The sequence below is a fragment of the Liolophura sinensis genome, chromosome 1, assembly GCF_032854445.1.
Source record: "Liolophura sinensis isolate JHLJ2023 chromosome 1, CUHK_Ljap_v2, whole genome shotgun sequence".
In the NCBI taxonomy this organism is placed as follows: Eukaryota; Metazoa; Mollusca; class Polyplacophora; order Chitonida; family Chitonidae; genus Liolophura; species Liolophura sinensis.
The window spans coordinates 66,428,642-66,440,930 of record NC_088295.1 but is presented as its reverse complement, the minus strand read 5'-3'; the positions used below and the strand labels follow the sequence as shown (position 1 = coordinate 66,440,930).

The window sequence follows — 12,289 nt, the reverse complement described above, 5'->3', positions numbered from 1 at the left end:
GTTAGCAGACATTCTTGGGATTGAATCGCTGAGGGACTCGACGTACTTACAGCGTAATGTAAGACCGAGACAGTCAAACACCAACCAGGAGAATATCCTTCCTGAAAAGCTTACAATAACGTTAAACCTCTTCTATATGACACTATATATGAACCGTCTATCTATTGTAAATCGAAATGTTTTGAACGATATTTCCGCCTACACTCATAAGTCATATGATACCCCGTCGGACTGACATCCTAACCAGACCAAGTTTTACTATGATCTTAACTACTGAAATGTTTGAAATACGTAGACGCCAATCTAAGAATGAAAATTTAAAAAAAAAAACGCTGTACAACCTTTACTCATGAACCATCTTTACTTTTGTTTTCCATTGTGTTAAACTCCAACTTAACTGGCAGTGCTCTCAACGTTTGGCCATAGATACATGCGCATGCGAAGGTATAAGCAGAATGCTTTACAACGTATATTCTGTAAAAGCCTCGCTGGTAAAAATGGTCAACTTATCTTTCCATCAACAGGTTAAATTACTGGGTGAATCCAGATTTTTACACTCAGCGATGATTTTGGTCTACAATGTGCTGTTGGTGGTGAGCTTATAACGACGGACAAAAAATCTGCATATGTTATAACAGGCATATCAGTAATATTGATGTTATAACACGTGACAGTGATATGACGTGATTCCGTGTGTTTTTCTTTTTTCAATCAAATCGACAAGCTAAGTACGTTTTCTCCGTTTCGTGCAAAGTAGAGAGTGTTAAAGCTGATGACATATTTAAATGTGCAGATTTAAGCTGATGACAACATTCGTGTTTTCTCGGTTCCTGGATACATATTTAAATGTCTAGATTAAAGCTGATGACAACATTTGTGTTTTCTCAGTTCATGGCAGCATGTTTAAATGTCCAGATTAAAGCTGATGACAACATTCGTGTTTTCTCGGTTCCTGGATACATATTTAAATGTCCAGATTAAAGCTGATGACAACATTTGTGTTTTCTCGGTTGCTGGATACATATTTAAATGTCCATATTAAAGCTGATGACAACATTTGTGTTTTCTCGGTTGCTGGATACATATTTAAATGTCCAGATTTAAGCTGTTGGCAACATTTGTGTTTTCTCGGTTCCTGGATACATATTTAAATGTCCAGATTTAAGCTGATGACAACATTCGTGTTTTCTCAGTTCATGGCCGCATATTTGAATGTCCAGATTAAAGCTGATGACAACATTCGTGTTTCATCAGTTCCTGGATACATGTTTAAATTTATTTTTTTATTGGACTGGTGTTTTACGCCGTACTCAAGAATATTTCACTTATACGATGGTGGGTGGAAACTGGGCAGAGCTCCGGGGAAACGCACGACCAACCTGTGATCACATTGCTGTGAGACCTTCACATATTTAAATGTCCAGATTAAAGCTGATGACAACATTCGTGTTTTCTCAGTTCATGGCCACATATTTGAATGTCCAGGTTAAAGCTGATGACAACATTCGTGTTTTCTCAGTTCATGGTCACTTATTTAAATGCCCAGAGTGCTTTATCACGGGGCATCCGGTGCCTCTCACCAATGCTTTCGCTGTGAGTTCAAGTGCAGCACATGCTGGTTTTTCTCTCCGGTCGTAAGTGATAAGGTCTGCCAACAATCTGGGAATGGTCGTGTGTTTCGCCGGGCTTTGCCCGGTTTCCTCCCACCATAATGCTGGCCGCCGTCGTATAAATGAAATATTCTTTAGTACGGCATAAGGCATCATCAAATAAATACTTTATTACTATGTGACAATTTATAATAGGTTTTATGAATTATACTGCCTATGCTTATGAACTCTGACGCCAAAGTTCCTTTTCTGTTGTTTAGACTCACCAACATGCGAAATTTGTGTAAAAGAAAAATGCCTGTGACGTCAAGACTCCTAAACACCGACAGTCTGACCCATAAAGCACACTGTACAGCTTAAACATTTGAATGCATATAACTCGCTGGAAAAAATTTTAAAAAAAGTACATGTATTTTGGATATAATTTGCAATGGTCCATCTGCAATTTTGAGCTGTCTTTTCCTTTGAGATAACAAAAGGTAAATAGATTTCTTTACTTAAACTGACACCACATGCTCACAGCTAACCGGAACCATTCCGTGGGTACACCCACTCACATGAACACAGAGAATATCGAGAGTGCAAACCCTTGAAGGAAATCATGAATAATAAAACGATGACCTGTGGCGTTTGATTACACTCACCTAACATTTTGAGAACGGCTCTTCTGGGAGTTGACTGGGCAGTGCCCCTGGGGCGGCCCTGACACGACTCTTCTGAAGCTCCACGGGAAAGCCCGGATCTCCCGATGGTTATTCCTATCAGGATGTACAGCACTGTGATTATTGCCATAGGTGTCACAAAAAACAAGAAAGAGGAAATCTGAAACATCACCGTCATGTCCTGTCTCCATTTAAGAGGAATTGTGCAGGTCAGAGAGTCCTTCACAGGTTCCCCAGTCACAGGATGGGACACGTAATAAGAGGTCCGGGTGTGGATGGGATACGGCAAGGCGAAACAGAATGCGGTTAACCCACACGCAGATGATAATTTTTATCGCACGGCGTGTGTCCGCCATCTTGTGTGCCAACAGTGGGTGGCAAATAGCGATGTAACGTTCGATCGTGAAAGTCGTGATCGTCAACACTGACGCGTATGACGTCATTTCTGTCAACAAAATTTTCACAATGCAGAAAGGCTCCCCGAATATCCAAGGATAGGCTTCCCATATCTGGTAAAGTTCTGGAGGCAGGCCTGTGAACAGAAGATTGATATGTTGATCAAATGAAAAGAAAGTAGTGTGTTTTTAACAGTGGCTAATCCCTCACGAATCCATTTTAAGACTTTCAAAAACGAGTTTATCTGACCGAATGAAAACGAGAAATTATTGCTGTTAAAATTAGCGTTATGGAATAAGCTTTGTTGATGACAGCACTCTGAAAAAAGGAGACATTCTTCTTTTGACAACCTCTTTCCGGCTTCCTTCTACCTCATCCTGCGTTTTTCACAAACTAATACATAAATTACTCCATTGCGGCACAATTAGCTTCCATTGAGGTATTACCCGCACTAAAAAGTGAAGAGTCCATTGAGTTGTTATCTGTGACATGGTTGCCAAACAAGATCCATTTACCTTTTTTCACATTTTCTGCAGTTTACACAATTGCTATTGATGTCGGTTGAAAATAAATGTGAATCCTACTTTGCACACCTACATTAAGGATATCTGGAATCATTCGAGATTCAAAAGGCTTTTATCTTGGGTGTCGAAACATTAAAAGGTTTATTTTGGCGTGTGATGAAACGCAAATCTATTTTTATTCCCGATTTCATTCTCACCGGGGTGTATCATCTGCAAACTTACGGCATATACCTTGTCTCGTGAAATAATATAGCGCACACAAGTTGTTTCTTGTGATATAATACATGGAAACATAGTGGAAGAAAAAACATAAATGTTACCCAACAACGCACAACCACATACGTCCTGAAATGGGCAATTATATACAAAAGCAGCTCACCCATAAAAGAATATGCAACAAAATTGTTCTAGTAAAACTTAAAATCCATCATAAAACGTGTCCAATAAACGTGTGGGAAACTCTCTTTGGTTAAATAATCTCCTTGACGTATACGGTTTGTTTCGGAAAGCAGGCGTCAGTCAAGTCAATTAAGCTGTCACGTAGATGGCCAAACGATTTAACGATCTGACTGAATGCTTTACAACTGACTGGTTCCATCAGGTCAACAACGTCAAATCACATCGAAGCATTAGCCAAATCCAGACTTGCGCGACAGATCCATTTCAAGGTTGTACGTTGCTGATAAATGATGGTATGAACAACAAAAACTCGTTAGGAGACTAATGGTGCAAGAAAAAGAAACACATCACCAAAGTAGACTTGTGTTGTCTGTGAGGGTTACACAAATTTAGTTTTGTCACGAATGTTTTTGTCTTGTTCACACACTACAGAATGGGAGTACTTTTCTTGAGCATTTGGTTAGCAGAAACATACTTTGTGCATACAGCAGAATACTTCCAAAGCCTGGATATTTGCGCGATGGACGTGGTAAGCCAGCCGTTCTGCCAACCAATTCTAACACCTCTGGCCAATGAAAATAATTTTAAAGCTTGGAATTTCACCCAATTTTGCCATCAGTGTGGACAGAGTTTAGCAATGCTTTTCTTGTCCACAGCTCAAAGTTTTTGCGAATCCCAATACAAAGGCAAAGTTTCAGGAGTGAAAACTCCTCGAACTCTATTAAAATGTAGGTCATTGATCAACGAAGCGCGAATCGAAGGAGGCCGAGGAATCTAAATTGTAAGCCTGATAACATTGTCCTTTGTTGATGAGAAACACTCGTGGAATTGAGTAGAAATTAGACTGCTTCCCTCGAGGTTCAGTTCCGCACCTGTTTAAACCCTAATGTGGTTTTATGGATGATAATGGTCTAGAACGACGTCGGACTGCTTGGGCCCCAAATGAACGACAAAATCCCCGTACTAGAACCCCAATCTGGTCAGATAGACGGCTGGTGGGTTGTCCTCCACACGGATAAGTTTTGGTCTGATTTCCGTCGGGCTCATCTGGTCAGCTCTACCAGTGCTAGATTGGTAAGCTCTAGTTTAGTTGCGCCGCTCAGTTAGTAAGCATAAAAAGTATTACCCGTCTGGGCTGCATGGACTGACACTAGTTCCAAAGTAATCTGCAGTAAATCCCAACCATGTCTCCTAGCCTTATATCTCATAACTTTCCATCCAGATTTATTGCATACTGTATATGGAAATATATATTGCTTGTATGTATACACTTCTCTATATACACTAGACTGGGGAATATATGTAACAGTCAGCACACTGCACAAAGCAACTTACAAAAGTTGCTAATACGATAAATAACAAAACATGCCGTCCATGCTACAGCGTGACATCAAATATACTGAAGAGATCTCCTACCCTGATCGAAACGTGCGTATATTTAATTATTTATTTATTTATTTATTTATTTATTTATTTATATATTTATTTGAAGGAAGCGGATAGTGACCGAACGTTAAAGTCGCTTGTATTTTATTCGGTGGTACACAATAAGTCGGGGTTCAAACCCGACACTGAACAGGGAACTAGTGAATATCTCCGATCTCTACGTTCATGGGATGTTGGTGTCAATAAGAAGTCCAAGCTCGTGCCAGCATTTGCATACATTAACGTTCGTTTAAGGCCGTTTGTCTTCCCCGAAAATGGTGTGCATATATACATGAAAGTCAAAACGCGGGAAAGTGCGCCAGTACCTCGCAAACGGTCACAGATGCTACACTAAAATGCTGATGTCTTGAAATATTGTAAATCAATGCAAATATATTTATTTATTTGAATTTTGTTGAACAATGTTCAGTAATGAAGAGTTTTTCTTTGCACCTATAACATGACGTTTAGTTTAATATGTGGAGAAAACAATAATGAACACGAAGCGATCTTAAGTCAAAACTTTAATCAATAAATTGGGTATGCTTCTTTCGGTTATTTCAGCTGAAGTTCGTTGTACAATAACTTACATATACCCAGAATTTACGTTATCAAGCAATTTCCGATCTTATTAGATCAGAAATCAGAGTTTTAAATTGTTTTCAAATTTTGACTTAAGCCTAAGATTAGTTCGTGATCCCGGGGCCCAGCGTACTGACGATTCTTCATACAAGTGCAGCCTTAATTGGGAAGGCCTTTCAGCAAGCTGCGGATGGTGGTGGGTTTCCTCCGGGCTCTGCCCGGTTTCCTCCCACCATAATGTTGGCCGCCGTCGTATAAGTGAAATATTCTTGAGTGCGGCGTAAAACACAAATCAAATAAATAAATAAATAAAGCATACAAGTGACGTACAGACTTGTTTGTTAAATTGGTGGGAGACCAGTGATTTTAAACGAAGGAAGACCTGTGCAAACAGCCCATCGAGAACTGGCCGTAACGTTTTATAATTAAATATTAATATCTTTAATAGACGCACATGAATATTATTGCGGCTCACGCTTAAATTTTGCATGTATGTTGGTCGCAATACAGATGATAGACTAAATCACGACTACAACTTGTCGTAAAACTTAAATAGATGCTCCATGCGGCGTCTGTCAATCGATCACCACACGCTCACGTGTCACCATGTTGTCACGAAGGAAAAAACGTTGTGCTTAATATATGACAATCTGTGATAAGTTGTCACGATGTCGTCAGATAACGCCCTCGTTACTCAGGAAGGCCAATGGTGACAACTGCTTTACTTTCTTGGCTACAGAATATTTTCTGCTGTCTGAATTAGTATATGCATGTATTAACAATCGTTATGCTCTTTCTGTGTTGTTATCCACCATGGGTGTGTGATGGCCAGATGCATTGACACATTTTTAGAGGATTAACATGAAACGTCCTCAAGCTACCAAGTTCCAGTTTGGTGCTGTTGTATGACTACTCCACATCCTCTATTTCGAAGTTAGAATTTCAATATGCCTAAACGAAACGTACCTAGTAAAGTAAGACATATGTGCTTTGCATTCAAGGAATGTCGATATCTGGTAATATAGAAGAATAACTTAATTTCGTCAAGCTTTCCCCAGCGTTTTCCACTGCCAAAGAAAAGAGATTAGTTTGAAGGTGTGGAAATGGCCAAAACATCGTCAACCTTTTGAACAGCTTTCATAACCGTCACGGTGATAAAATTAATGTCCAGCTATATTATTCCTAAAAAGTTTATATTTTAAATAATAAATTAGATTACCAGCGACGAATCCCCTTTTAACGGGATGTTGGATACGAAGCTTTCAGGAAAATCAAAGACTCCGTCAGTTAGCTGGGTAAGCGACGTGAGACTGACGGTCCATTAATAATTAGGCTTCTTTGCCGGCCGATATAATCCCACAGCAGTTTGTACAGGGCGTCGCATAGGTTGTTCCGTCACGAAATGACACGGAGGGTCCAGAACAAAGCCTTGAGAGACATCCTCATTAGAGGTAACAAGGTGGTGTATCCTCTAAGAACATAGACAATTCTCTTGGTCCGATTAGCTCACACGAAACCAAAGACACTGCTGACTGGATCGGACATTAGGCACGGAACTAGTCGTCGGTAGAGATACGGGCTTCGTTATCTCAGAAACGTCCATAGCGCCTTTCCCCCATGGATTGCAGGCATATTAAAACATATTTCATTTTGGGGCTCTATGTAAAAATCACCCTAAAGCTTGATTGCCATAATAACTATACTTCTGGAAGCCTGTCCAGTATTAAGTCGCAGTCACATACTGTTTAATACCATTAGTCGTCTGTGCCGTTCCTCTGCATACGGAACGATTGACTAACCATCGTCATAAAGAACGTGCGTCTGTCTTAAGGTAAATGTGTACTGTTCATTATGGCAGACTTGGTGATTGCAAAATACCAAGCATTTTTGTTGTCTGTTAGTCGTGTTATCATGTATACCAAGTAATCAAATGGTATAATTAATATTTTTGCCCACGAAGCACTTGATTTCATTTCTATCAGTCAGTATTTTATAAGATTGACATAACTCTTAGTACAGCATACTTTATACATGTAGTACACACCCATTTCATTTCTATAAAGTCTGATCGCAAACTAGCGTACAAGTAACATTTATATGTACTTGTAATATAACATCTCCTATAGGCTACGGTCTGTGGAATGGACCGGTGCCAATGGCTAAGTAATGACTCGGGTGGGGCGGCTTACTTGCCTTCGGTAAGTCGTCTCAGTGAAGCAGCACTAGATAAAAGAGCGGTGAAAATCCATCCTGCATCAAGGAGGCACATTACATGTACATGCACTATAAGGACTCCTTCATCGTTACACAACTGAAAAATTGTGAAGTACGGCGTAAACTCTAAGCACTCACTCTCTCACTCACCCAGAGGAATGTGATTTGAGGATATTCAGTATGTGATGTGATGAGGACACAACAGTATAAAACGCTAGCTTCAGTCAATAAACATAAAGGACTGATCCGTCTACTTTAAAACACGTACGCTGTAAATCTTAAACAAGCACAAGTGATAAAAATTAGACTGAAAATCAGTGCAAACCTGTTTAATTTGCCAACGATAATAACATATAAAAAAAACACTCCTCTGAAAATTCATGGCCATCTTTCTCGGTTTGAAAATGATTAGTGCATATATACGTCATGAATATTTTTTGTCTTGAGCTGAATTTTCGAAATTGGTCTCAAACAGGCGGCCGAATAAATGACAACACCGAGCACTGTGACTAACAACACTAGCAGCGCTTAGGTCTGTATCGTTTAAATATTTACAGAAAAAAAGTCTTACACTAGATGTGTTTTTCAAATGACAATAAAATGTTTAGCTATGTTAAGACTCCGCAGCCATACCACGTCTAAACTTCTCTACTGAATTTTTGTAGTGCACTTTAAGAGTTCAAATCTGTCACTGAAAAATTAAGATAAATATTACAATGTGCTTCTGAAAGCTTTAAATTATTTAGTAAACGTTCTGATTCAAGGTTTCATTTATCCTATTCGTGTAACCATAAGTTTTGGGCCAAGGTACCGGGGCTGGGAGAGGGAGGAAGTGCGGGCCATGTTGTATATATATGAACAGCTGAAATAAAACCATAACTGAGGTAAATTGACAACAGACCGGATTTCATTCTTACCTGTTTTTTGGGGGTTTTTTTCTATACTGGAATCATATATATTTTATCAGAAAGAAGTAATACTTACAAGATAAGATCATAAGAAGATCCGAGACGGCCAGACTAAAGAGGTAGTAGTTGGTGGTTGTGTGCATATAAGAATTCTTGGCAATGACAACACAGGTACAGACATTCCCAATAGTTCCTGTTATAAAAACCAAACTGTACACAACTGTCAAAACCACAGCCGATGGTAAATCCCTTCGTCGTTCACCCAGTGAATCACTTAACAACTTTTCTATATCCACAAACTGGGAGTTGTTTTCCGTGCCATTACAGCTGAAATTCCCGCATGTCCTGTTCAGATCCATGGTGCTTCCCTAAAACTCTGTTGATGCACAATTTCCCAGCCCGTGTGGCAGGCTGTCGGTTCGAATCGATTGTGTTATCCCTGGTAGTAAAAGACCCAGCAGTTGTACGTGAAGCAAGATTTCTCCGGGCGGAGGGATTTGTATCAAATACAGACCATTCTTACGCAGTTTCAGCGCATCTCAATTCACAACAAGGTATCAATATTTCGGCTTGTAGACTGTTGGAGTTTATTCCTATCGTTCAAGAAAGCGATGCGGTGTCCCATATGATTTCAAACCTCACATCTTCACAACGTTCTCGCTCTTCTACGTCTCTATCCCGTCACTGTGCCGTGTGGAAGGCCATGAGAAAGTTTGCAAATCATTTCCCTAGGTGGTCTTGGACCATCACCAACAAAGAACTGGACAAAGTCAATTTCCGAGAACTGACATCCTTATGCAACTTCTTCCTGTCTAGAATTCTTCAATGATGACAAGAGATTCGTCAATTCTAAAACCAAAAGAAAAGAATTTTTTTTATTTTCACGTAGAAAGAAAACCAGAAAACACACACACACACACAAAGAACATAAGTTTATAAATTTTTAGAATAACGAAACCACATTACCTGATGAAAATTAAAACCAGCACAATGGATACGTATTATTTTTGCCCTAAATGGACTTCTTTACTGTGGTCACAAAAGGCGAGTTTCTGAGTGAATAACTGTCGTCGTGATGACGTCACGAGGGATATGGTCAGATTGAAAATATAAAACACCTTATGGACATGTATGGACTAATATATCACAATAAAGTAACGGTGCTCAATTTGTCATCTTATGTTAAAACTCAAAAAGCAAATATAGTCAACTTCATGTAGGCAGCTAATGAATGGGGGACACTTCATTCCAAACAACACATAAAGCGATAAAAGTCAGATTCTCTGAATAAAACTCAACAACATATTGTTTTTATCTTTATGGTTGTGTTTTAATGTGCTAATTTTGTCTTTCTTTCTGATTTCCACAAATGTCTTCGTAACAACCTAAAAAATAGTTTGCTTCACGGAAAGATGAAGGAGCTGGGGTGATTTTCATGAGAGGTTCATGCTGTTTGATTCCGATCCGCTCGCAAAGGGGGCTCACGACCCGATCAATGCTTTGTGGCCTTGAATGAAGGTCGCCTAAAATGGATTAAGCCCCGGATTATAGAGTGCATTTTGCAAGGTGCCTTCGGTAAGTGCTTACCAAGAGGATTTTGTGGGCGAGTTGTTAATTGAGAAAGAGCTGTTGGTACGCCTACCCAAATGTGTCATTAAAGGGTCTGGCTGGCCGTGTGACGGTTGACGGGTCGCAAGTCGGACAGAAGCCAGGGTAGTTGAAGACTTTCTCGCCCAGCCAGCACTTCCGCCCGGTAATCGCTATATATCGATTCACTCATTAGTTACTCGGAGACTGCTGGTCACTGAACAGTTTTTCGAACCATTGCCTCTTCTTCGTATTTCAACACGTGTCTTGCTTCGATGATGTCTTTAGATGTTCTTCAGACATACATGTAAATCACACAAAACTGTCTTCCGCATATATACAAACGAGTGACCTGTCAAGGTACTTATTTTACTACGCAGCAAAGCATTAAATCCCGCACTAGTTATACGGATACATTGAGAGGCATTAGTAACTTCATTATAAAAATGCAACTTTCTATAAAAGTTCCTATTTATATATAAGCAAATGTAGCCAAAGTTAACTGTATATAGAAACTGAATGCCCACTTAGAGAAATCAGTTTATTTGTTGCAATGGTCTGCCTTAAATAAATCTCCGTAAGGATATGCTGATTACCGAAAGGAGTACAATACACTGATGACCGAAAGAGAACAAAATGTTGATTACCCTTTGAATGCATTCCATACATTCCCAAAATATCCCTAATCACTCATTTGTTCAAAACAAATAGCCAAGTAATAAAAGGATGCAATCACCTGCTGGTTCTGAATATCGGTACAACTAGTAGAGAATGGTAGGTGAAGAAATTGATTGAATTTGAACAAGAACCGTGCACTTTACAGAGGTACTAATTCATCCAAAGTGAAACACATCAGTGCCTTGCGCACATCACCTAAAAGGTAATCAAATACCTCATTTCTAGTAAGCACAGAATGCCGTTAAACTGATGCTGCATTGATCTTGACAGTACCAGCTAGGCCGTAAGAGTAGCTTTTACCCCGTGATTTACACTGATAACTGAAATTCAAGATGCTAAAGCTTGAGAAACATTTAAGTGTTTCTAAAGGCAAGTGTAACTAATTTCTGAATACGATACAGTGATATATTCAAAAAATTAATCAGTTAAATTTAACAGAAAGTCTGTTATCTAAGTGATGCTGGAATTAATTCTGTTATTGCAGCAGATTATTCTGTTAACTATAACACACATATTCCATAAATTCATGATAACCATTCTATTAAACTAACAGGATATTATGCTGAATATAACACAATATTTTGTTATAATAACAGGATATATATTCCAGCATCACTCAGACGACTGTAACATTTAACTGATTAATTTTTTGAATGTATCGTATAAAATATTGCCAGAAACGCTGCACCATAAACTAAGTTAACCACATGTGGGGAGCAAGCACCCAGTACTGTACGTGCACATGACTGAGTAAAAGAAAGTGATCAAGCAGGCACCCTGCACCAAAAAGTCATTGTTTCTCCCACACTGCTTTAGTCATCATCTAAAAACATGCGAAGCATGGTTTTATGTCATCGTTTCTAGTGACTTTTTTGGTGTTAAAAGAAAAACACACCAAATGTAGACATCTGATGTGGGCAGAACTGTTGTAGCGTCCACACAACATTTTTTTTAAAATCATATTTTCTCCTCCTGAGAAATTGTGAACAGAAAAGTAGTAGTAGATTGGTGCTTTGAGCTCAAAGTTAATTTACTCTTCGACCTACCACTTGTCTGAACATTAGAAGTCTACTCGAAACCAAAAATACTTTTTTGTACCTGATAGACGTGAACGCTAGACTAAATCACCATTTCAAAGGTGATGATGGATAATATCAAATTTAGTTGCACGCATACATCATCGTAGCATGGGTGACAATGATCTGGTACGCGACTTCTTCTACCAAAGAAATTAAATAGTAAGGCGTCCGGACCTGATAGTAGTAATTGTGCCACATATGATATATCTCTATGTGAGTGAGTGA

At 39.1% G+C, this 12,289-nt stretch overlaps 1 protein-coding gene across 1 annotated transcript in view; it reads right to left on the bottom strand.

The window, feature by feature from the left end:
- The window catches only part of LOC135482341 (pyrokinin-1 receptor-like), a 45,724-nt gene that overhangs the window by 3,665 nt on the left and 29,770 nt on the right, over nt 1-12,289 (bottom strand). The window contains 3 exon segments of the mRNA XM_064762273.1: nt 2,255-2,567; nt 2,569-2,804; nt 8,797-9,569. Coding sequence (XP_064618343.1) covers nt 2,255-2,567; nt 2,569-2,804; nt 8,797-9,079 — 832 coding nt within the window. The 5' untranslated portion in view covers nt 9,080-9,569.